This window comes from Thalassophryne amazonica, chromosome 3 (genome assembly GCF_902500255.1).
Source record: "Thalassophryne amazonica chromosome 3, fThaAma1.1, whole genome shotgun sequence".
Lineage (NCBI taxonomy): Eukaryota > Metazoa > Chordata > Actinopteri > Batrachoidiformes > Batrachoididae > Thalassophryne > Thalassophryne amazonica.
This window is the reverse complement of record NC_047105.1, coordinates 1,982,902-2,010,094: the sequence shown is the minus strand read 5'-3', so window position 1 is coordinate 2,010,094 and position 27,193 is coordinate 1,982,902. Positions and strand designations below refer to the sequence as shown.

The 27,193-nt window shown below is 43.9% G+C and overlaps 1 protein-coding gene across 1 annotated transcript in view; it reads right to left on the bottom strand.

The window, feature by feature from the left end:
- Positions 1 to 27,193, bottom strand: part of mkrn2os.1 (MKRN2 opposite strand, tandem duplicate 1) — an 84,900-nt gene that overhangs the window by 45,069 nt on the left and 12,638 nt on the right. Inside the window, exon 3 of the mRNA XM_034164459.1 lies at positions 7,202 to 7,370. Within this exon, the coding sequence (XP_034020350.1) occupies positions 7,202 to 7,370 (169 nt within the window). The remainder of the gene's footprint in view (positions 1 to 7,201; positions 7,371 to 27,193) is intronic.

The window sequence follows — 27,193 nt, the reverse complement described above, 5'->3', positions numbered from 1 at the left end:
CATTAGATATCTTCTTCTTCTTTGTCTTTTGGCTGTTCCCATTAGGGGTCGCCACAGCAGATCAATCGTTTCCATCTCACCCTGTCCTCTGTATCTTCCTGTCACACCAACCACCTGCATGTCCTCTCTCAGCACATCCATGAACCTCCTCTTTGGTCTCCCTCACATTAGATATCATGGTGTTAAATCTTAGAATAACACAGTACATCTTCTAAATCCATCCATCACCTTATACAGATATAAAAGTGGATTAAAAGCAGAGCTCCTGTATGAGTATTTATAATGTTAATATATTACCTGGTTTTAACTGATTCAAACATCTTATACTTCATGAATTGATTTAATTCTTTTGTTTATTGTTGTGATATTTTTGTTTTTCTTTTTGTTTGGGAGTGGGTTTCTGATAAGCCTCTTTGGCTTCTACCCCCCCGCCCTCACCAACAGCCCCATCACCACTGTGGACTGTCACCGCTTCCTCTGCACCACCATCACCCAGGACCTCAAGTGGGAGTCAACCATCAGCTCCCTCATCAAGAAGGCCCAGCAGAGGATGTACTTCCTGTGGCAGCTGAAGAAGGACAAGCTGCCTGTCCAGCTGATGGTGCGGTTCTACACGGCCATCATCGAGTCCATCCTCTGCTCCTCCATCACGGTGTGGTACGCCGGGGCCACAGCCAGGGACAGACACAGACTGCAGCACATTGTGGCCTCTGCTGAGAAGGTGATCGGCTGTAGCCTTCCATCTCTCCACGACCTGCATGTCTCCAGGACTCTGGGCCGAGCAGGTCGGATCACAGCTGACCCTTCTCACCCTGCACACGGTCTGTTCAAACCACTCCCCTCGGGCAGGAGGCTACGGTCCATCCGGACCAGAACCTCCTGCCATAAGAACAGTTTCTTCCCCTCTGCCGTTAGACTCATGAACTCCTCATAACTCAGTCACCTTAAGCTTAACTCTGTCACTTTATAATTTTATCACGGGTCACTTTAGACAAATGTACTTTGGTTTTTAATTGCACTCCTCCCACTGCACTGTTTTTCTGTTGCACACAGCCTTTCATATTTAATCTTATTTTAGCACATATTTTATCTTAGCATTTTATATTACTCTCTGCTTAGTGCTGCACCATTATACCAAAGCAAATTCCTAGTCTGTGAATCCTGTTCATTGGCAATGGCAATAAACTTCTTCTGAGTTCTGAGTATCTACCAGCATCACTCAGGATTTATGTAAAGTGTAAGTAGTGTACGAGGTCTATTAGATAATAAACTGACCCTTTTATTTTTTTAACTATATGGATTTGAATGACATGCGATTACACCAATCATGCTTGAACCCTCGTGCGCATGCGTGAGTTTTTTCACGCGTGTCGGTGACGTCATTTCCCTGTGGGCAGGCCTTGAGTGAGATGTGGTCCCGCCCTCTCGGCTGAATTCCTTTGTTTCACACGCTGCTCCAGACGGCGCGCGTTGCTTTATCAAAATCTTTTCTGGACCTGTGAGGAATATCCGAGTGGACACTATTCGAGAAATTAAGATGGTTTTCGGTGAAAAGTTTAACGGCTGATGAGAAATTATGGGGTGTTTCTGTCGGTGTAAGGACTTCCCACGGAGCGGGACGTCGCGCAGTGTTTCCAGGCGACGTCATCTGGCTGTTTTGAGCTGAAAACATCCTAATTTAAGGCTTAATTCACCCAGGACGTCGTGAGAGAACAGAGAAGATTCAGAAGAGGCCGGCATGAGGACTTTATGCGGACATTCCACTGTTTAAGGACATTTTGTAATGAAAGACGTGCGCGCAAATTCGCCGAGTCGTTTCCGTGACGACTCGGCAAATCTGTGTGCGCCGCGACAGGAAAAACACCTCCGTGTTGAAAACCATTTGTAGAATTCAGGCGGCTTTTGATGGCTTTCAACAAGTGAGTAACTGAGAAATTGTTTAACAGCTTGGGCATGTTCCAACTTGTCCGTTAAGGTTTCCAACGGAGGTGTTTTTCCTGTCGCGACCCCCCGCGGTCGGGTCCGGCCCGACATGCGACTCTGCCCGCACGTTCTTTCATTACAAAATGTCCGTTAACAATGGAATGTCCGAATAAACTCCTCATGCCGACTTCTTCTGAAAGTTCTCTGTTCTCTGACGACTTACTGGGTCAACAGAGCCTGAAATGTGGAAGTTTTCAACTTGAAACGGCGAGACGCTGCCGCCTCGAAGCGCAGATCACCATCAGGCGCCATGGGCCGTCCTTACAGCGACACTACCAGACCAAAATCTCTCATCAGCCGTTACCGAAAACCAGCTGAATTTATGGAATGGTGTCCACTCAGTTGTGCCTTACAGTTTTGAAAAAATTTTGATCAAACAAAGCAACAGTCTCTGAGCCATTCCTAAACAATGAAAAAAAATCGACGAGAGGGTGGACGACTCCTCACTCAAAGACTGCCCACAGGCGAATGACGTAACCGACAGGCGTGAAAAAACTCTCGCATGCCCACGAGGGTTCACGCATGTCTGATGTAATCACACGTGATTCAAATCCATATGGTTTTTGAAAAAAAATAATAAGGTCTGATACTTTTCTAATAGACCTCGTACTTTGTGCACCAGAAATTCAAGAGTGTAGCCAAGCTAGCGCAAGCTAATTGCTAACAAAAATGCTAACCAGCCCTAAGATTCCCACAGGAGTAAAATAATGAGCTAAAACTCACAGGAATTACACTGACAAACTAACAGAGGTATTAGACTGGTAGAAAAAGTAATAAAAGAAACAGGGAGAAGGAAAAGGAAAAGAGGGAGAAGGGGGGAAAAAAGTGGTACTCTGGTCAACTTTATTTCGATGTCCTGAGGTCAAAATATAAACTCTGGGGTGATGGTGTTTTTGTGGGAGCTGAATCAAGAATGTAGAACAAGTCTGACACTGTAGCATTTCTTATTCACGGGCAGTCACCTGTTAGTCGTTCTCCCTTTTCAGCACAGGATTTCTTGGATTATTGAGAAGAAAATAGAAGATATTAGGCTGAGCATATCTCAGCACGCCTCGGCCCAACCATTAAAACCTGCTATGGAGGTGGATGCTACCACCAGGGGCGTGCTGGGAACATTTTTCAGCCCGGGAGTTTCATATCCAACCGGCCCACAAACAACCAGCGCACAGAGATAATAAGAGTTCTGCTGTGGCATTTAAATCCAGCATTTGGGTGATTCTTTAACTACGGGCACTACTGGCCTTGTAAATGTAATTTCCACCACACCATTGCCTTACAATATAAAGCACCTTGGAGCAACTGTTTGTTGTGATTTGGCACTATATACATGTGCTCTGATGTCACTGTTTATCTCCATAGAAACTACCCAAACAATCTTTCATACAAACTGTTTAAAGGGACATTACAGTGTTGTGGTGGAAAGTACGGCAATAGTGTGGGACAACTACATTTTGTTTAAAAAAATCACAACAGTTGTATGACATTGAATACCCCAATTATGTTTTGATTATTTTACTGATATTTTATTCAGAGATATTTTAAAACATTAGAAAAAAACGTTTCTTTACCATTCATTTTTATCATCGAAGATCAAAAGTCTGGGTGTGGGACAAGCACAAAACGGCAATATTTGCATATAATGATGCTGAAAAAAGGTGAAAAAGTCATCATAGACTACTAGAACAAATTTCTTAACACACTTTCATTGTAAAGATAACTATAAAAGTGTGAAATTTCCCCTTTTTTCTGTTTTTCATACAATATGATGAAAGGACATAAGTGTCCGTAGTCTAAGAATCACCCATTTATGTGCCGACTGACTGTGAAAATTGGGTGGCTTATACAATAATAGAAAGAAAAAGTTAGTTAGTTAGTTAAAACAAGAATGGTATCGTTAATGTTGGGAAAGTGTAGGTACACGGACCCACAACAGGGGGCGCAAATGAACGGACAATGGAGTAGGTCAAATAACAACACTTTACTGTTGTGAATGTGCACAACAAATACAACAGATTACAACAATGGACAAAAGTCAATTCACAAAGATGTCGTGTGGGCAGGCTCGAAGATAGGAGACGCCTGACCAAAGCAGAACCGGAACCACACGATTTCCTCCGCCACCAGACCCCAGGAATACTGGAACCGCCAAGTCCCGAACTCCCAGGTGGCCACTGCCTCCGCGTGTCGGACCTGGTACTGCTGGCGAGGAACAAAAAGCAATTAAATGAGGGCGCGTTTGCACCCAGGAATCCGTATAGCAGGAATGCTACCTCCACCTCTCGTTGGAAAAGTAGTCCACACTAACAACGCACAAGTCACAAAAAATACTGTCAAAACAGTCAGCTGAGGTACGTTACCTTCCAGGTAGAACGATATCTCGGCAAAGAGGTGGAGGCGTCGTCCTGCTGATATTCCCCTGTTGATCAGATGATGGGTAACAGCTGTTGCAGGTGATGCGTGACAGCTGTCACCCTGGCTGCTCCTGTGAGGCGGCTGCGCCCTCTCGTGCCTGAAGCCCGCACTTCAGGCAGGGCGCCCTCTGGTGGTGGGCCAGCAGTACCTCCTCTTCTGGCGGCCCACACAACAGTTAACTCACTAGTGCACCACCTAAGCAGTGAGGTCCCATACTGTAGGTAGCTGGAACAGGTGGTACAGTGGTCCCTTGCTATAACGCGGTTCACCTTTCGCGGCCTTGCAGTTTCGCGGATTTTTTTAGTGCAATTTTGCATGCTTTTTTTTCTTTTTTAAACAGCGCATTGTGTTCTGCGTCCTTATCAGGCGGGCCGGTCGCGGCACCGATCGGCATCATCGTGATTGCTCTCACTGCCTCCGATGCGCTTACTGAGTCTGCGGGCTCGGTAAACGCAGCAGCGGGCCACTCACACCGCCCGCCTGCCTGCTGTGCAGAGTTGCGGCCAAAATCTTGCAACAGGTCCAGAGACTAAGCTCGATGTTTTGATGCGGATGTTGACTGGAGCCGCAGAGCTCCGTGGCCACTGAGAGAGGACGTGGATTCTTTGCGGGTCCTGCATCCGTTTCCCCCGGAGACAGTGAGCGATTATAATCTTCTCTCCCAGAAGACAAAAGAGAGTGTTTACACAGGAGAGAAAAGTGAGAAAATGTTAATGCCTGTTTGAGAAAAGTATAAAGTGTGTAGTGAGGGGTTTTACAGCCTTAAAACATCTATAATAATTGCAAAAAATAGCGCTGACTACTTCACGGATTTTGCTTATTGCGGGTTATTTTTAGAACTCCCACGATAAACGAGGGACCACCAAATGTTGATACGGCTGACATCCTGGCATCAACAGGCATGTAGCCTGTTATGTCCGGCCCCATTTACCATTTCCCTCTTCGCTCTGTCTTGAAAAAATATCTGTGAGCTTTGCACACTTGGCAGCATCTTCCTCCAAAGCTTTTCTTTTTCTTAATCTAGCTTTTTCAGCTCCACCTGGCTTTTTTCTGTCCAGCTTTTCACTCACGGGTAGCGCAACAGGGCTTGATTGGACTGAACTAACTGTAATATTTTAGAAAAGGTGGTTTCACGGCACCTTGTAGACCACCTCACTGAGAATGATCTTTTTGAGCCACTGCAGTCTGCTTTTAGGAAATATCACTCCACAGAGATGGCTCTGACTAAAGTAGTGAATGATCTTCTGCGAGCAATGGACCCAGACACCACTATGGTTCTGGTGCTGTTAGATCTCAGTGCTGTGTTTGATACCGTGGATCATCATATTTTGCTCGATACGTTGGAGAATTGTTGGGGATTGCTGGAAGTGCCCTTGCCTGGTTGACGTCATATGTGTCCAGTCGTTCTCAATGTGTCTTGTATAATGGCACTACCTCTGACCTTGCTGACATGAGATTTGGGGTTCCACAGGGATCTGTTTTAGGCCCCTTGCTTTTTTCCCTGTATTGTGGCACCCCTTGGGCGTATACTGCGGAGTTTTGGGATTGACTTTCATTGTTATGCTAATGATACTCAGTTGTACATGCCGATAACTGCGGGAAATCTCATTCCCATAAAATCCCTGGAGGACTGTCTTCTATCAGTGAGAAGTTGGATGTCTAGTAACTTCCTACTTTTAAACTTTGATAAGACTGAAATTATGGTTCTTGGTCCAGCGAGACATCGGCATCAGTTTGACCAGCTGGCGCTCAGCCTGGGTTCGTGTGTCATACATCATACGGACAAAATGAGGAACCTTGGGGTGATTTTTGATCCCACGTTGTCTTTTGACCTCCACGTCAGGGATGTTACTAGGCCTGCTTTTTTCCATCTGAGAAATATAGCGAGGATCCGCCCCATCCTGTCCATGGCTGATGCTGAGACCCTGATTCATGCTTTTGTTTCTTCTAGACTAGATTATTGTAATGTTCTATTTTCAGGGTTACCACAGTCCAGCATTAGGGGTCTTCAGCTGGTTCAGAACGCTGCCGCCAGACTTCTGACACGTAGCAGAAGGTCTGAACATATCACACCCATTTTGGCATCTTTGCACTGGCTCCCTGTCTCTGTGAGAGCAGATTTTAAGATTTTACTATTGACTTATAAAGTTGTTCATGGACTGGCGCCATCTTATCTGGCTGATCTGGTGGAACTCTACGTGCCGGCCCGGGCTTTGCGGTCGCAGGATGCGGGACTTCTGTGTTCCCAGGGTGAAGAAGAAGTCAGCAGGTCAAAGAGCCTTTTTGTATCGTGCACCCACCCTGTGGAACAGTCTTCCTGTGACCGTGAGGCAGTCTGAGTCCGTGGACATTTTTAAGTCAAGACTCAAAACCTATTTTTATTCTCTTTCTTATGAATAGTTTTCATTTTTTATCTGTTTTATTCTTTTACTTCTGTTTTTATTTATGTATTTGAATTTTTTAATTCATTTTTAATTATTTATTTAAATTTTATGTTGAACTGTTTTATGTAAGGCGCCTTGAGACGGCTTTTGCTGTGATTTAGTGCATTATAAGCTAATTAAATTGAAATTGTTACCTCCTGATTTACTCACTATTTCTGACAGACCACTTTTTAAAATCAAAGCTTAAGAGTTATTTATTTAAACTAGCTTTTAACACCTGGTGGCGTTGTGACATTTTGTTTTTTTGTGTCGTTGATTTTACTGTGAAGCACTTTGGACACTGTCTGGCTCCTGTAAAGGGCTGTAGAAATGAATATTGATTAATTGATTGATTGACAGATTGATGAGGGATATGGCCTCACCTGTGTGGCACCCACATGTCCAGAGAAGAGAACGTCTCCAGCTCTCTGTCCCACCGCATCCTGAAGCTCAGGTGGCAGTTGCTCGGGGCGACCAGGTGAATGACAAGACTCTGCTCCCACCCGTGGCACTGCCGCTGAACCCCAGACTGCGTGTAGCTGTAGACCACGCCTACAACATGACACAACATTTAAACTCCACCCCTTTACAAGACTCCGCCCCAGATAGTCCAGCAGTTAAGGGACATATTTTGGCAAAATCGTTCACATTGTGATAAAAGTGCCAGATTTGGTACAGAAGTAGCTTAGGGTATTAGGTTTCATATAAAATCGAGACCCCAGCTGGATCTTGCTTGTGAGGGCAATTATATGGACTTTAATACATACTGCTAATTTCTGCCAAAATATCATAACGCATTTCTCATATATAGTTACTTCTAGCATGCTCATACACATGATTGTGGTGCCCAAAAGCCGTTTTAAAGGCCAGGGAGGTAAAATATTTTATCATATACCTATAAATGATACCCCAATATAATTGGATAAAACAATAAAGAATAAATAGCAATACACCCTTTTCGCAGACGGGTAATATTTTTCATACCACCCGAGTAATCAGCCAATCCGGACAGTGGAGCGGCGCCATGACCGAGAGGTGGGGTCAGAGGAACTGTGAAATACTGGTGAGTCACTATTAATAATTTCTGACGTGTCCAACCTCGTAGGTTGATCGTTAAAATTAAATTTGTCAGTTCTAAAAGCCATCATAATTATTTATAGGAAAACGTTCTATTTTTTTCTACTAAGGTTTGAACTTTGAGTGTTTACACAGGAGAGAAAAGTCAGAAAATGTTAATGACTGTTTGAGAAAAGTGTATAAAGTGTGTAGTGAGGGGTTTTACAGCCTTAAAACATCTATAATAATTGTAAAAAATAACGCTGACTACTTGGCAGATTTCGCTTATCGCGGGTTATTTTTAGAACGTAACTCCCACGATAAACGAGCTCACCTTTCGCAGCCTCGCAGTTTTGCAGATTTTTTTAGTGCAATTTTGCATGCTGCTGCTTCTTTTTTTTTTTTATCAGCGCATTGTGTTCTGCGTCCTTCAGCTTCAGCTCTTGCTTGCCTCTGCTGGTGGTTGGCTCTCACTGCGGTATTGTATCACTTCCTGTTCCGGAGCACAGCGGTGTTTTGCTGTATCTGTTAGCTGTTTAATCTGCGCAGTTAGATTGATCTAGTTACCTAGATAAAGATTTGTTTCACAGTGTAATCTTCACGTGCCTTAACTAAAGCACTCCTTCTGCTGAATCACCTCTAAATTATTTACACATTATTCACTTTGTGTGTTTGTAGGAATCCGCTAGCTTAGCGCAGCTACTAGCTCTTAGCCGGTTTAGCATGGCGGCTTCTCCTGTCTCTCCCGCACTTTTCTGCTCTGGGTGTGAAATGTTTAGTTATTCCTCGGCCTCCTTTAGCAGTAATGGTACTTGTAATAAGTGTAGCTTATTCGTAGCTTTGGAGGCCAGGCTGGGCGAATTGGAGACTCGGCTCCGCACCGTGGAAAATTCTACAGCTAGCCAGGCCTCTGTAGTCGGTGTGGACCAAGGTAGCTTAGCCGCCGTTAGTTTCCCTCCGGCAGATCCCGAGCAGCCGGGAAAGCAGGCCGACTGGGTGACTGTGAGGAGGAAGCGTAGCCCTAAACAGAAGCCACATGTACACCGCCAACCCGTTCACATTTCTAACCGTTTTTCCCCACTCGGTGACACACCCGCCGAGGATCAAACTCTGGTTATTGGCGACTCTGTTTTGAGAAATGTGAAGTTAGCGACACCAGCAACCATAGTCAATTGTCTTCCGGGGGCCAGAGCAGGCGACATTGAAGGAAATTTGAAACTGCTGGCTAAGGCCAAGCGTAAATTTGGTAAGATTGTAATTCACGTCGGCAGTAATGACACCCGGTTACGTCAATCGGAGGTCACTAAAATTAACATTGAATCGGTGTGTAACTTTGCAAAAACAATGTCGGACACTGTAGTTTTCTCTGGGCCCCTCCCCAATCGGACCGGGAGTGACATGTTTAGCCGCATGTTCTCCTTGAATTGGTGGCTGTCTGAGTGGTGTCCAAAAAATGAGGTGGGCTTCATAGATAATTGGCAAAGCTTCTGGGGAAAACCTGGTCTTGTTAGGAGAGACAGCATCCATCCCACTTTGGATGGAGCAGCTCTCATTTCTAGAAATCTGGCCAATTTTCTTAAATCCTCCAAACCGTGACTATCCAGGGTTGGGACCAGGAAGCAGAGTTGTAGTCTTACACACCTCTCTGCAGCTTCTCTCCCCCTGCCATCCCCTCATTACCCCATCCCCATAGAGACGGTGCCTGCTCCCAGACCAACAATAACCAGCAAAAATCTATTTAAGCATAAAAATTCAAAAAGAAAAAATAATATAGCACCTTCAACTGCACCACAGACTAAAACAGTTAAATGTGGTCTATTAAACATTAGGTCTCTCTCTTCTAAGTCCCTGTTAGTAAATGATCTAATAATTGATCAACATATTGATTTATTCTGCCTTACAGAAACCTGGTTACAGCAGGATGAATATGTTAGTTTAAATGAGTCAACACCCCCAAGTCACACTAACTACCAGAACGCTTGTAGCACGGGCCGAGGCAGAGGATTAGCAGCAATCTTCCATTCCAGCTTATTAATTAATCAAAAACCCAGACAGAGCTTTAATTCATTTGAAAGCTTGACTCTTAGTCTTGTCCATCCAAATTGGAAGTCCCAAAAACCAGTTTTATTTGTTATTATCTATCGTCCACCTGGTCGTTACTGTGAGTTTCTCTGTGAATTTTCGGACCTTTTGTCTGACTTAGTGCTTAGCTCAGATAAGATAAGTGGGCGATTTTAACATCCACACAGATGCTGAGAATGACAGCCTCAACACTGCATTTAATATATTATTAGACTCGATTGGCTTTGCTCAAAATGTAAATGAGTCCACCCACCACTTTAATCATATCTTAGATCTTGTTCTGACTTATGGTATGGAAATTGAAGACTTAACAGTATTCCCTGAAAACTCCCTTCTGTCTGATCATTTCTTAATAACATTTACATTTACTCTGATGGACTACCCAGCAGTGGGGAATAAGTTTCATTACACTAGAAGTCTTTCAGAAAGCGCTGTAACTAGGTTTAAGGATATGATTCCTTCTTTATATTCTCTAATGCCATATACCAACACAGGGCAGAGTAGCTACCTAAACTCTGTGAGTTATTGAAGACAACTTTGGATGCTGTAGCTCCTCTGAAAAAGAGAGCTTTAAATCATAAGTGCCTGACTCCGTGGTATAACTCACAAACTCGCAGCTTAAAGCAGATAACCCATAAGTTGGAGAGGAAATGGCGTCTCACGAATTTAGAAGATCTTCACTTAGCCTGGAAAAAGAGTCTGTTGCTCTATAACAAAAAGCCCTCCGTAAAGCTAGGACATCTTACTACTCATCACTAACTGAAGAAAATAAGAACAACCCCAGGTTTCTTTTCAGCACTGTAGCCAGGCTGACAAAGAGTCAGAGCTCTATTGAGCCGAGTATTCCTTTAACTTTAACTAGTAATGACTTCATGACTTTCTTTGCTAATAAAATTTTAACTATTAGAGAAAAAATTACTCATAACCATCCCAAAGACATATCGTTATCTTTGGCTGCTTTCAGTGATGCCGGTATTTGGTTAGACTCTTTCTCTCCGATTGTTCTGTCTGAGTTATTTTCATTAGTTACTTCCTCCAAACCATCAACATCTCTATTAGACCCCATTCCTACCAGGCTGCTCAAGGAAGCCCTACCATTAATTAATGCTTTGATCTTAAATATGATCAATCTATCTTTATTAGTTGGCTATGTACCACAGGCTTTTAAGATGGCAGTAATTAAACCATTACTTAAAAAGCCATCACTTGACCCAGCTATCTTAGCTAATTAGGCCAATCTCCAACCTTCCTTTTCTCTCAAAAATTCTTGAAAGGGTAGTTGTAAAACAGCTAACGGATCATCTGCAGAGGAATGGTCTATTTGAAGAGTTTCAGTCAGGTTTTAGAATTATCATAGTACAATCAATCAATCAATCAATTTTATTTATATAGCGCCAAATCACAACAAACAGTTGCCCCAAGGCGCTTTATATTGTAAGACAAGGCCATACAATAATTACGTAAAAACCCCCAACAGTCAAAACGACCCCCAAACAGCATTAGTGAAGGTTACAAATGATCTTCTTATTGCCTCAGACTGTTATGTGGGCCGCTGAAGAGGAGGTACTGCTGGCCCACCACCACCAGAGGGCACCCTGCTTGGAGTGCGGGCTCCAAGCACGAGAGGGCGCCAGACCCAGAAGAAGTGACAGCTGTCATTCTTCCTCTGCACCAGCTGTCACTCGTTCATCATCATCATCACCATAAAGGCTGGACTGCAACTCCACCTCCTCGCCGAGAAATCGACTACCAGTACCAAAGTAATTTCTCTGCTGACTAACACTGTGTGTGTAATAACTTGAACTTCTATTGCAGCCGTTTTCCTGGAGTGTTGCCTTATCTAGAGGATTGGCGTTTGGTGTGACAGCGACGGCTTCGCCCCACACCCCATCTCAGATAAGTGGTTGACCAGGAGCTGCACGAGTGTGTGTGATTTGGAGGTGGAGGTGCTCCCTCCTAACTGTATTTGGACTGTGAATTACTGAGTGTGCGGACTCACACTCACACATCATATCTCTGCTTTGTACCAGCAGTACCAGGGTCGACAGCCGAAGACAGAGGCCACCTGGGGACTCGGGACTTGGCGGCTCCGGTGTTCTTCAGACCGTTGGTGGTGGAGGCCGTGTGGGACGCGGCTTCTCTCTCGTCAGGGGTCTTCTATCTTCGAGCCTGCCCACACGTCACCTGGTGTTTATTGACTCTGCAAATTCTGTGACTTTAGTTGTGTATTATCACAACATTAAATTGTTACCTTTTGGCTTACTCATTGTCCGTTCATTTGCGCCCCCTGTTGTGGGTCCGTGCTACGACACCTTTCCCAACACAGACAGTGGACTCATCTCTGTGCTTGTTCTGTTAGACCTCAGTGCTGCTTTTGATACTGTTGACCATAAAATTTTATTACAGAGATTAGAGCATGCCATAGGTATTAAAGGCACTGCGCTGTGGTGGTTTGAATCATATTTATCTAATAGATTACAATTTGTTCATGTAAGTGGGGAATCTTCTTCACAGAATAAGGTTAATTATGGAGTTCCACAAGGTTCTGTGCTAGGACCAATTTTATTCACTTTATACATGCTTCCCTTAGGCAGTATTATTAGAAAGCATTGCTTAAATTTTCATTGTTACCCAGATGATACCATTGTATCATCTTTATGTCTTACAGACATAAAGACATGGATGACCTCTAATTTCCTGCTTTTAAACTCAGATAAAACTGAAGTTATTGTACTTGGCCCCACAAATCTTAGAAACATGGTGTCTAACCAGATTCTTACTCTGGATGGCATTACCCTGACCTCTAGTAATACTGTGAGAAATCTTGGAGTCATTTTTGATCAGGATATGTCATTCAATGTGCATATTCAATCAATCAATCAATCAATCAATTTTTTTTATATAGCGCCAAATCACAACAAACAGTTGCCCCATGGCGCTTTATATTGTAAGGCAAGGCCATACAATAATTATGTAAAACCCCAACGGTCAAAACGACCCCCTGTGAGCAAGCACTTGGCTACAGTGGGAAGGAAAAACTCCCTTTTAACAGGAAGAAACCTCCAGCAGAACCAGGCTCAGGGAGGGGCAGTCTTCTGCTGGGACTGGTTGGGGCTGAGGGAGAGAACCAGGAAAAAGACATGCTGTGGAGGGGAGCAGAGATCGATCACTAATGATTAAATGCAGAGTGGTGCATACAGAGCAAAAAGAGAAAGAAACAGTGCATCATGGGAACCCCCCAGCAGTCTACGTTTATAGCAGCATAACTAAGGGATGGTTCAGGGTCACCTGATCCAGCCCTAACTATAAGCTTTAGCAAAAAGGAAAGTTTTAAGCCTAATCTTAAAAGTAGAGAGGGTGTCTGTCTCCCTGATCTGAATTGGGAGCTGGTTCCACAGGAGAGGAGCCTGAAAGCTGAAGGCTCTGCCTCCCATTCTACTCTTACAAACCCTAGGAACTACAAGTAAGCCTGCAGTCTGAGAGCGAAGCGCTCTATTGGGGTGATATGGTACTACGAGGTCCCTAAGATAAGATGGGACCTGATTATTCAAACCTTATAAGTAAGAAGAAGAATTTTAAATTCTATTCTAGAATTAACAGGAAGCCAATGAAGAGAGGCCAATATGGGTGAGATATGCTCTCTCCTTCTAGTCCCCGTCAGTACTCTAGCTGCAGCATTTTGAATTAACTGAAGGCTTTTTAGGGAACTTTTAGGACAACCTGATAATAATGAATTACAATAGTCCAGCCTAGAGGAAATAAATGCATGAATTAGTTTTTCAGCATCACTCTGAGACAAGACCTTTCTGATTTTAGAGAGATTGCGTAAATGCAAAAAAGCAGTCCTACATATTTGTTTAATATGCACTTTGAATGACATATCCTGATCAAAAATGACTCCAAGATTTCTCACAGTATTACTAGAGGTCAGGGTAATGCCATCCAGAGTAAGGATCTGGTTAGACACCATGTTTCTAAGATTTGTGGGGCCAAGTACAATAACTTCAGTTTTATCTGAGTTTAAAAGCAGGAAATTAGAGGTCATCCATGTCTTTATGTCTGTAAGACAATCCTGCAGTTTAACTAATTGGTGTGTGTCCTCTGGCTTCATGGATAGATAAAGCTGGGTATCATCTGCGTAACAATGAAAATTTAAGCAATACCGTCTAATAATACTGCCTAAGGGAAGCATGTATAAAGTGAATAAAATTGGTCCTAGCACAGAACCTTGTGGAACTCCATAATTAACTTTAGTCTGTGAAGAAGATTCCCCATTTACATGAACAAATTGTAATCTATTAGACAAATATGATTCAAACCACCGCAGCGCAGTGCCTTTAATACCTATGGCATGCTCTAATCTCTGTAATAAAATTTTATGGTCAACAGTATCAAAAGCAGCACTGAGGTCTAACAGAACAAGCACAGAGATGAGTCCACTGTCCGAGGCCATAAGAAGATCATTTGTAACCTTCACTAATGCTGTTTCTGTACTATGATGAATTCTAAAACCTGACTGAAACTCTTCAAATAGACCATTCCTCTGCAGATGATCAGTTAGCTGTTTTACAACTACCCTTTCAAGAATTTTTGAGAGAAAAGGAAGGTTGGAGATTGGCCTACAATTAGCTAAGATAGCTGGGTCAAGTGATGGCTTTTTAAGTAATGGTTTAATTACTGCCACCTTAAAAGCCTGTGGTACATAGCCAACTAACAAAGATAGATTTGTTAGTTGGCTCAGCCCCAACCAGTCCCAGCAGAAGACTGCCCCTCCCTGAGCCTGGTTCTGCTGGAGGTTTCTTCCTGTTAAAAGGGAGTTTTTCCTTCCCACTGTAGCCAAGTGCTTGCTCACAGGGGGTCGTTTTGACCGTTGGGGTTTTACATAATTATTGTATGGCCTTGCCTTACAATATAAAGCGCCTTGGGGCAACTGTCTGTTGTGATTTGGCGCTATATAAAAAAATTGGTTGATTGATTGATCATATTTAAGATCGATATTAAACAAATATGTAGGACTGCTTTTTTGCATTTGCGCAATCGCTCTAAAATTAGAAAGGTCTTGTCTCAGAGTGATGCTGAAAAACTAATTCATGCATTTATTTCCTCTAGGCTGGACTATTGTAATTAATTATTATCAGGCTGTCCTAAAAGTTCCCTGAAAAGCCTTCAGTTAATTCAAAATGCTGCAGCTAGAGTACTGACGGGGACTAGAAGGAGAGAGCATATTTCACCCATATTGGCTTCTCTTCATTGGTTTCCTGTTAATTCTAGAATAGAATTCTGCTGGAGGTTTTGTAGAAGAATTTTTAGGTCCTTATTTGAACTATGATGAACTATCAAGTGTCCTGATCCGAACTGTATGTCCTCTGGTTGAACTAGCAGGTGTTCAACCCAAAAAAAAGGGCTCTATTAGTCATTCAGTCTGTCAGGGGCTTTCCAAGGCCTTTTAGGTGCTTTCCCGCAGGCCACGTGCAGGGGCCTCAGGCCAGCTGCACCTGTGGCTGAGGCCACGTGCGGGGGGGGCCTCAGGCCAGCTGCACCTGTGGCTGAAGGTCTTTTAAAAAAATCAGTTGTAAATCCTTCACGTTTTAATGGGAGCGTTTGTCACATTGAAATAATGGCCTAACACCTGCTTAGGGTTCACTAGAGGACGCTTCCAATAGAAAACCATGTCTTGGGAATGAAATAAATAAAAAAGTCGAAGGAGGAGCGATGCCCGCGGGTCTCCAATAAATAGATGAGCGCGGTTGTCATATTCAGTCTCTCTAGAGGACTCAGTTTGTCTAAGCTCTGTGTCGAAGGCTTAAATAAACTTAAAAACTCTGTGCATTTTATCTTGCTTAAGGCTGAATTATTCTAAAGTGTTGTGTCCTTTTCTAGCATATCACTTGCAATTAGTTTGTGTTATCTAAAAGAAGACATCCCGAGAAGACTAAAGACGAGCCACGTCAGAACTTGGCGAGCCAGCTTCAGGAGGGTCCAGGGGCATTCCGGCAGCCTGGGACGGTCCAGCTCATCCCTCCAGACCGTAAATAACAGTGATCACGACTAAAAGGTAAGCAGAAACCTTTTATAACTTCTGCACGATCTGGAGGAGTGAGTCGGGATTTCCGCCCAAGTTGACAGGTGATATTTTTTAATTGCCTCTTACCCAAAAGAACCTGGACTAAGAAAATTGATAAGAGACTAAAAAAAGATAAGATTGAAAATTATCAGGCCTTGTAGATAAAATGCTCAGAAGGTGTGTGTGTTCCCGGGAAAAAGAATGTCTGTGTGAGTGAAAGATCAGGAATGTTCATGAACTCTGGTGCGGAAAAGAGTGCGTGGAGAACTAACCTGGATGCTTGGGGAATAACTGGTGTTGAAATTCGTTACTAACGTGCCGGCTGATAGCATGCGCTGTAGGGGTTAATTTAGGGGAGTATACTGACAAATAGATACAAGGTAATACAAGGTTATTTAAAGAGTTTAACAGAGACTGAAGTGAAATAAGTGAGAAAAAGAGTTTAACAGAGAATACGTGCAGAGGAAGCACAAGATAAGCGCCTGAGGGGGCGCAGTAGAAATACCGTACGTGATAAAAAGAGAAAAGTGCAAAGTAGCACAGCTGACAGTAAGTAAAAGAGCTCAATAAAGGACGTCATTTTTTAAGAAAAGAGAAAAACTATAAAAAAAATAAAATAAATAGAGAGTTAGTGCAGAATACATGAGAATTAATGAAGCAGAAAATAGTGCAGTAAGGCACCAAATACACGCTTGTGGGGCGTGGGAGAAGAATAAGTAATTAAGTACACAGTAATATGAGTTTTTTATAAGAAAAGAAAAAGAGAGTATTTTCAGTGCAAAGGCACATTAAGCTCACGAGGAGCTCAGTAAGTGAAAAAAAAAAAGTAGAAGAAAGTGCAGAAAGGCACAGGATACGCACGCGAGGCGCGGTAAGGCGTAGAAATAAATGAAATATTGTATGCTCAGAAAGGAGCTGGTGAAAAATAATATATTAAGCACAGGATACGCACGCGAGGCGCGGTAAGGCGTAGAAGTAAATGAAATATTGTACGCTCAAAGAGGGCTTGTAAAAAAAAATAATATATGAAGTTGCTGGCAGCGCCGGAGAAGCTGTCTAACGTGAAGAAGAGATACATGCTTAAACAGAACACATTGGTGTTAAATGAATAAAAAGGTTGTTTAAAGCCGCGGAGTGAAAAGTGGCAGAAGTCTAGATAGAGATATATAGAAAGTTGTTTTTAATAATTTTTTGTGTATAAAGCTTTTGAAGACTGGTGTGTGGGAGAGCGGGGAGTTGCAGGCAAAGCTGTGAGGGCTTGCAGGCTGGCTGACATACAAGATTAATGTGAAAGAGTACGAGGAGGAGGTGTTTAGACCCAACAGAAGGACTTGGGAGGTGCATGACAGGCAGAGAGGAAAGTGTGAAATAGAGACAGTGAAGAAAAAGACAGGAGAAAAGACTGCTATGTAAATACAGAGAAGGTAGATATTATTTCAAAGAAAGAAAACTAATAAACAAACATAGCAGAAAAAGACAAGAAGCAGAAAGTTAAAAAATTAGAAGGAAAATAGAAAGTCGGGAGCAAAGACATTAGGAAGTGTTAGGGTTGTAAGAGGATTAAATAAATAAAATTGGTTATAAATCAATAGAGACAAAGCTTAGATTATAGTGAAAAAGCTGACAGACTGATCAATGCTTGGGACAGTCATTGATGGGAGACTTAAGTGATGATGAAATAATACTCCCAGAACATTACTTGACTGACGGAGACATCGAAACCCAGGGAATCAGGACACATTTTTGGCTGGAAAAGACCTATTTTGACAGGGTAGGAGCAGAACATTGGCAGGACGAACAAGAGATCAATCAGAAATTATGGCAGATTACTAAGGTAATCAATCTGAAGCAAAAGAAAGAACAATTCCCTCTAATTAATTGGGAGCTGCTGATAAGACGACTGTGGCATCAGGGTTTAACCCCGTGGCTGGAGCTGCTTTGTGCTGATCCTAATAAAGAAATTAGCATACCATTAAATCATTTAATAACACTGCCAACCGATCCAGGTGAAGAACTGTTTCCTAGGTTGACTCTGACTGTGGTCCCAAGGAAGGTTCGGTGGGAAACAGGTAAATTTTCATATTTAGTTAAAGAAAAAGAAGACGGGCATAACAGTTGGAAATTTAATCCTTTTAAGGGTTTAAAATACAAAACAGGTGTTACAGCCGGCAAGTTATTGGTCTGGATCAGGACAGCCCCTGAGGGACTACCAGAACACCATAGAAACACCTCACATAGCGTTTGTCAGGGTTACATGGGTAACTCTCAAGGTCAAGGTCGGGAAAGTACCCCGCTAGACTTAGTACTAAGAAAATATCCAGGAAAACGCACTAAGGCCAACCAATGTATGAAAAAGTGGCACAAAAGGTCACATGGGGGCAGGCAATGGCCTTTGGAGGGATCATTTGATCCGGTGATGTGTGAAGCAGTTGCGGTAGAAATACAGAAAAAAGAAATTAAAGATCAGCAGAAGAACGTGAATAACAACAAAAAACGCACTGAAGAAAAAGAAGTTTTGGCCTTGTTCAAGCAGGAAGCACAGAGGCTACAGCAGAAAAGAGAAAAAATGACAGAGGAAAGATCCAAAGAGACTAAAGCCAGTGCACCGAGCTGGGAAGCAGAGCCACCCCCATATAAACGTCATGATATGGGAAAGACAGCTGGACAATTTGTATTAGGAACTCGTGAAGAGGACCAAGACATGGATGTGGAGGGCAAATTCACACTGACACTAAAAGCTCGAGAGCCACAAGGAGACAGGTCCTCAGTCTGTCAAATGGATCATACAAGGTCTCCAAGTCCGAAAGTAATTGGTCGCTCACCACGACCAGCAGGGGGGGCCACAAATAACAGTGACACGGAGGCAGACGAGGATAAAGAGAGAGACCTGAAGGCTCCGCCTGCACATCGAGGTCCACTGAAAACCGTCCCCTCCCACCATAAGTCAGCCGACTGGACCTTCACAGGCTATAGAGGCTCCGAAGAGTGGCACAAGAGCTTCTGTGACACACTGGATCTGGCCAGAAGAGATAATGAAAAACTAGCTGAGCAGCTTCGGCTAGCGAAGGAAAGAATACAAAGACATAGGGACGCCGAGGAAAGAAGAATATTACAACAATCGACGCCCAATCAAGGGAATCACATTATAGAGCCACCCACCCGAAAAATTTCTGGTGAGATCGTCATTGAGAGTGCAAAAGAGGCCCGACTCAGGCAAAGACAACAATGTGTAGCCAAAGACATAGCGGCTTTAGAACAGAATATAACCAACTGGATGGACTGCCTGGAACCAGTCAGTCGCACTCGATCTGGAAGACAGTATGGAGCCCCCACAGAAGAAGAGGAGGACGAAGACCTCATATGCCCATTGGTGGTTAGAAATGGTCATCATGTGTATACCCCATGGAGCTGGACAGACATGGTGGGGCTGGCCAACAGGCTGCCAGACATCACCCAAGGAGCTGGGAGATGGATAACTGCCTTAGAAGAAGGCACTGCAGGGGTAACCTTGTCTTTAGGTGACATAAAAGCCTTGCTAATGCATGTAATGGGAAAAAATGACACTGAAGAATTAGCAGGAAAGGTTGGACTAACACAGATGATGGGCACTAATCAACATGATGAAGTCCCCTTTAATCGCTATAGAAACTCCATGTGGGAAGGACTGAGAAGAAAGTACCCTGAGGTCTTGGATCCCTCTAAATTGGATGATGAGGAGTGGACACCTGAAGAGTGCCCAAAGAAGTTCCTGCACCGATTCCAGAAAAGATGGGCGGAGGAAACAGGAAATGCATGGAACCATTCTCCAGCAACTGAAATCCTGTTTAAAATAACTGTAAAAAAGGCTCTACCAGATGAGGTTCAGAAAGCCCTAGATGGAGTCGTGGGACTATCGAAAATGAATTGGGCTTTATACTCTGAGCATATTTGTCACCATCTTGAAATCTACAAGAAAGAAAAACAAAAAGAAGAAGATGCAGCAAAATCCCTGACGAAAAAATTGGTGCAGATGCAGTTGGGAGAGCTAACCAAAGTCAAGAAAGAAAAAACAAAGACCCAGGCACCAATGATGACCCCTGTTCCTTCAGCACCAGTGGAGCATCACTATCACTACCATAGCACTGGCACACCCGGAAATGGACCCACCTACAGTCATGGGTGGAGAGGAGAGTCACGGAACTTTCAAGGTCAAAGAGGAGGGTGGCGAAGAGGATCTCGCCAACCTTCATTTGGAAGCAGATTCCAAAACTCAGCTCCCAGGGACAGTCAAGCGGGACCGCCTATGGGATCAACACCCCCAATAGGGGATCAACCCTCTAATGAGTGTTGGAGCTGTGGACAACCTGGACATCGAATGAGAAATTGTCCGGCCCGACCTTGGGTTGGACCCTCTGCCTATTGGCAATAGGGAGGCCTAGAGAAGACAGAGGGGGAAACGGTGGCATTGGCTATTTCGATGATACCTAAGGAAGAGCCAACCGTCACCGTTAATATACAAAACAGAGATTTCCCTTTCATGGTGGATACAGGGGCAACATACTCTTGCATAGGGAAAATGGGTGCTCATCTCCCCCTCTCTGGGTCTGTAATTAAGACCATCGGCTTCTCTGGGAAAACTCAAATAATACCTTTTACACGCCCACTTCCTGTAACGATTGCAGGAAAAACAATTGAAGCACCCCTGTTATACTCACAAAATACACCTGTGAATTTGCTGGGAAGAGACATTTTATGTAAGCTACAAACCCAGATAGTGTGTACCCATCAAGGACTGCAAATACACTTTCCTGACGAAGCACTCGCCAACATTATGGTGCTTATGGACATGGAAAACAAGGTCTGACCTGTGCAACCCATGGTATACTGGCTGAAGTTACAACCAGAAAATTCAAATCTTCAACTGGAATGGGAAAAATGGAAGCCCTGGGCAGAACAACACTATGCAGCAGTATATACACCTAGTTTACCTTTACATGTCACTCTGATGTTCGATGCCAAACAAGAACAGACTGACTATGCATGCTGCTGGGATGTATTGATGAATCAACGGCTGTTTCACATAACCACCACAGAAATTTATTTAGGCCCCCAAGGGGCCGCAGCTTCTGTCAAGCTAACTTCAGCTGAACAACAATGGTATCAAGTGCCGAATGCCACGCCTCATGTGACCCTTTTAGTCTCAGAAAAGTATGAATCCCATGACCTAGGTCCAATGGTAAAGACAGCCTCAGAAGTTGAAGAATGGCAAAACATGGAAAGTCCACAAGTACATCTGTCAAAAGACCAGCAGTTTATACGAATTAATTTAAAAGTAAATGATGAGGCTATAGCTCAAAAAGTGGAGCTCAATCCTAGATCAGAGGGACAGATGGTGTTATCGGCCCAACAAGAGAAATTGTTAGAGCAAATACCACCAGTGGTGTGGTCCAAAAGCAAAACAGATGTAGGACTAGTAAAAACAGCCTTACCAGTAAAAATAAAAGTAAAACCGGGAGCAAAACTGCCTCACCAAAGGCAGTATCCATTAAAACCTCAGGCTATTGAAGGCATAAAACCAGTAATTAAGGGACTAATGGCAGCTGGAGTATTAATAAAAACTGCAAGCCCATGCAATACTCCTATCTACCCTATCCCTAAAAACAATACCAAAGAGTATCGGCTGGTACATGATCTGCGTCCTGTCAATGCAATAATAGAAATGGATGCACCTATAGTACCTGATCCGCATACTATACTATCAAGCATCCCTGCTGGAGCAAAATGGTACACAGTAATCGATCTGTGTTCAGCCTATTTCAGTGTGCCTGTGCACCCAGACTCACAACATTTGTTTGCATTCACATTTCTGGGACAACAGCTAACGTATACACGGCTACCTCAGGGACTGAACCTGTCCCCAGCCATCTTTAACAAAGTCCTGGCTGAAGATTTACAACACCTTGACATACCCAGTACATTGGTGCAATATATGGATGATCTCCTTATTGCATCAGAGACTCAAGAACAGTGTGAAAAAGATTCATTAATTGTATTGCATGCATTGGCAGATGGAGGTCATAAAGTAAGTAAGGACAAATTGCAGTTCTGCAAACAACAAGTAGAATACTTGGGAAGACAGTTGTGTGGGACCACGCGATGTATAGCCCCAAGCCAAGTGGAGGCTATAATCAAGGCTCCCAAACCCCAAACAGTGGGACAGATGCTTTCATTCCTTGGGATGGCAGGGTACAGTCGGCCGTGGATTTGTGATTATGCTATAAAAACTGCACCTTTGCGTGCCATGATTAGAGCAGTGGGGCAAACAAGCAATGCAGCTCTCCTCGTCTGGACAGATGAGGCAACGGGAGCTTTTGAGGCCCTAAAAACAGACATGCAATCTGCTCCCGCGTTAGGTAACCCAGATTATGGGAAACCTTTCCATTTGTATGTTACTGAAAAAGCTGGATATGTATGTGCTGTACTAATGCAGGAAACAAATGAAGGAAAACAACCATTGGCCTATTATAGTACCAAGCTTGACAACATTGAAACAGGATTGCCACCATACTATCAGGGTCTAGCAGCAGCTGCCTTTGCATTTCAAAAAGCATCATCCATAATCATGGGACATGCAGTAACGTTGCACACATCGCATCAGTTACATGTCCTGCTAACCAGTCAACGTTTTGTCTTAACACAAGCTAGACGCACTGGATATGAAGTTGTGTTGTCCGCCCCAGAAATAACAATACAACGTTGTCACACGGTGAATCCCGCCACCAAATTGACCACACCGTTAGATGGTACTCCACATAACTGTGTGGCAGAGACAGAGAAATTTTTGAGAGCCAGAGAACATTTGTATAATCACGCCATAGATGCAGATCTAACCCTGTTCGTGGACGGCTCATGCTTTCGGGATGCCGCGGGATTGCATGCAGGTATGGGGATTGTTAGATTAAACACGGATGGCGAGACCTTTGAATTACTGGAGTCCCAAGGAATTGATCAGCCTTGTTCAGCCCAACTGGCAGAAATCAAAGCTTTAACTATGGCTTGCCAGATAGCTAAAGATCAACGTGTTAATATCTACACAGACTCAGCCTACGCTTATGGCGTATGTCATGTACATGCAAACATTTGGAAACAAAGGGGATTCCTGAGAGCAGATGGCACCCCTGTCACTCATGGAGAAGCGATTTCCCAACTGTTACAAGCTCTCCAATTACCGTCTGAGGTAGCCATCATTAAATGTGCAGGTCATCAAAAGAATAACAACATCATAGCTCAAGGTAACAACTTAGCAGATGACGCAGCTCGCAAAGGAGCACAAGGAGAAAATATGTTTCCCCTGTTAACCATCCAAGATTGTGCCCCACTGGTTTCACTTGACGCACTGATAGTGGCTCAAAGTAGGGCCAGTGGAGAAGAAAAACGAATGTGGTTTAAACGAGGCGCTATTGAGACACGCAGTCAGGGGCCAGCGGACAAGCTGTGGTGCAGTAGTCATGGACATTTTGTGTTACCCACCAATTTATTACGACATGCAATCATTTGGGCCCACGGACCCGATCATTGTTCGCGAGTCCAAATTATGAACAAACTAAAAGCTGTCTGGTGGTCACCATATATGGCAGCTACAGTGGACTGTTTGTTGAATGAGTGTGAGGTATGTGCACAGTACAATGTCCGGAAATCATTCACAGCCCCTTTAGCCCACATTCCGGTCCCTGATGGGCCATTCAGACATCTTATGATGGATCTCATAGACATGGGAGCTGAAAACCGAGTTAAACGAATGAGATATGTTTTGGTAGTGATATGCAGATTCAGCCGATGGATTGAGGCAGTAGCCTCTGCAAATCAAGACCATAAAACAGTAGCCAAATTTCTGTGCCGAGACGTCTTTCCAAGATTTGGCATTCCAGATACTATCTCATCTGACAACGGTAGGGCTTTTGTAGCCAAGGTTACACAAGAAACATTCAAACAATTGGGTATCAAACAGAAGTTTGGGTGTGTTTATCACCCTCAATCAAATGGGGCGGTGGAACGGGCTAATGGCATTTTAAAGAACAAACTAGCAAAAATCATAGCAGACAGCAATGGCAAACTAACCTGGCTGGATGCGTTGCCGCTTGCTTTATTGTCAATGCGCTCACAAACTAACCGACTAACCCATTTGACACCATTTGAAGCTCTTACAGGTCGGCCGATGCCTATTCCATACCTGAGAGGACCCTACGAAGGACCATCGCTGGAGCAGCTACAAGACGAATGGCATAATTATCTGAGACAGTTAACCCAAATACACAAAACTATCTTTTTGCAGGTCAAAGGTGCTACAGAAGACAGAGAAGCAGAGATTCCACTTGAAAATCAGAGCATCCAGCCTGGTGATCTGGTTTACGTCAAAGTGTTCAAAAAGAAGTGGGACAGGCCCCGCTGAGAAGGTCCTTTTAAAGTTATTCTTGCCTCACGTACAGCAGTCAAAGTAGACGGTAAGGACACTTGGTTTCATTTAAACCACTGCTGTAGGGTTGGTGGCCCAGCGCCCCTGCGGCCTCGGCAAGCTCGTCTTGGCAGAGCCGCCGGGCCAAGGGGGGAAGCAAGAGAAGCCAGAGACCCTACAGCAGCACCGAGGGACGGCCACGCCTCCCTGCAGCCAGAAGAAGCACCGAGGGAAGGCCACGCCTCCCTGCAGCCAGGCGAACACCGGCCAAGGCGCTCACAGAGACTGATTGAACAAAGACGACGCACAGCTTCAGAGAGTAGTGGATCCCTGCCAGATAGAGCAGCGACAGACTCAGATGCAGACTCAGAAACAACTGGAGACGCAGGCCAACAGACAGACAGAAATACAGACTGACAGATAGACAGGCCACAGGAGACATCAGACTCGGACAGCAACTTAGTAGATTTACCGACAGAAGAACCACAGGAAGTACAACCCAGACAAAGCACAGATACACCACACATCCCTAGTGACAGCTCATCTAGTGACGGCTCACTCAGTAGCACATCTAGTAGCACATCTCAACAGTCATCAGAGCAATGATTAAGGAATTATTCAAGGGATTGACAATACTACTGGTGGTCAGTATGGGAGAAAATAGACATCCAAAACATACAACGGACTGTGCCGTGGCCATGGCCGCAATAGCAGCTAAACAAGGCATTCTAAACACAGGAAAAACATATAATTTGGTATACATTAAATCAAAAGCCTACAAGAACATAGGAATACAGGGAAAGCTGGGGGATTACATATTAGGCGAAGCCATTAGCATCAAATGTGAAGAGGAGGGAACACTCAACATAGAGGTAATTTGTGATAAAGGAGGATGCAGGGAAACCAAGCAAGATGTAACTGTTACAGTACATGAAGCCACAAAATGGGTAAAAATCAAGCCAAGGAAAAAGAGGACAATTAGAAGCCTAGAAACAAGCAGTCACTTAGGGAGATGGGATCCCAGTACAGACCTAGCCCGCACACAAGGGTTGAAGACCAATTTATTTTACCAATGGTTGCAATTTTCGGCTAGGCAGATCAGTGAAAAGCCGTGCATAGCCTGTCACCGGAAGGGTGTGATACCTCAGGCTAAACCCCTACCTGATATCAACAGCTGTTATAGGAGCCCCCAACATAACTCAGACCAAGCAGAATGCTATACACAATGTGTTATGAAAATGGCAGTAGGTGATGAAAAATATGCTGCCGACAGTAAACTTTGTCCAGTGCCTCTAAGTACAGAAGGAACCGTTCCACCTATGATTAAAATAGAGAAAGGGATGATACACCCATTCTGTATAGCTAAAGGCTTAGTAGCACAATACATAAGCGATTGGCAGGTAGGGACGACCCAGCCAAAACACCACATACAGTGTATGCAAAAGCAGCAAGAATACAAACCGGCCAAAACAGCATGGAACATTACCGTCTGTCACACCCTGCCAGCAGCAGGCATACAGTGTGAACAAATAGTACCGGCCACAGGGGGGTCTGTAATTGGACTGAATCTCACCCATGCTTCATGGGTATCTACTCCAAATTTAGCTAAAGGAACGGTACCCTTAGCTGACATCTTTTGGATATGCGGACAAAGAAGGAAACTCCTGTCATCGCTGTCCCCTAATTGGAAAGGCCTTTGCGCTCCTGTGATGCTCACAGGAGCTATAACAGTAATTGAAATGCCAAATTCAATACAACCCATGCCACAGAAACTTCGTAAGAAAAGAGGAATAATGACGTTTAAAACAGACTACAACATCACAGTAAGAAACGGGATACCAGAAGGGATACCCCGACAATTAGAAGCCATAGACAGTAGCAGAGTTAAAGCAGATGAAGACGCGGATAAATGGGGATGGGCATTGGCTCTGTTCGGGGTTACTCCAAAAATCCGTTCTAGGTTCCAGGAGGTGCAGTGGATTAATTACTTGTGGTATAATCAGCAAAGATACCTGAACTGGACATTGGCAGCAGTAGGAGCCTTAACCGAACAACTGCACGCCACCTCGCTAATGACAATGCAAAATAGATTAGCTATCGAGATGATGATGGCTGATGAACAAGGAGTTTGTATTATGATCAACGCCACCGAATGTTGCACAGCTATTCCCATGCGTACAGGGGAAGACGGAAATTTGACAGAGCTCTTAATCACACTTGAAGAGATGCAACTGGAACTGTTAAGTAACTCCATAGGAGGGAGAAATGAAACTGACGATTCTGGATACATTGTAGGGAATGGAATGAATATTGGCCCACTGTTTTCACTGTTTGGGGCTCTAAGGAGAGGGTGGATATCATGGAAAGACTGGTTATATCAGATAGGTGTAATCTTGGCACTAACAGGGGTGGCGGTCTTGCTGGTAATATGTTGTGGTATTCCCTTGATAAAATTTCATCCACAGTAGGACAGCTCCCACTGTTAGCCATCCGAGCCCTAGAAGAAAGCACAAACGAAACAGACAGAGAACCAGAATATATGGAAATGGATGAAATACCAATTATCCTCCCCGACAGCCCCCAGCTCCCTAATATTGTGGCGTACACCCCAGATAGGGAGGACTGGGATGGACCGTGCTTGGTGATATTGTAGACGAGGAAGAAGACATGCACGCACATTTACATTCACACACATGCACCCACAAAAATGAGGGATAGGATAGACAATATCTGAAAGAATGA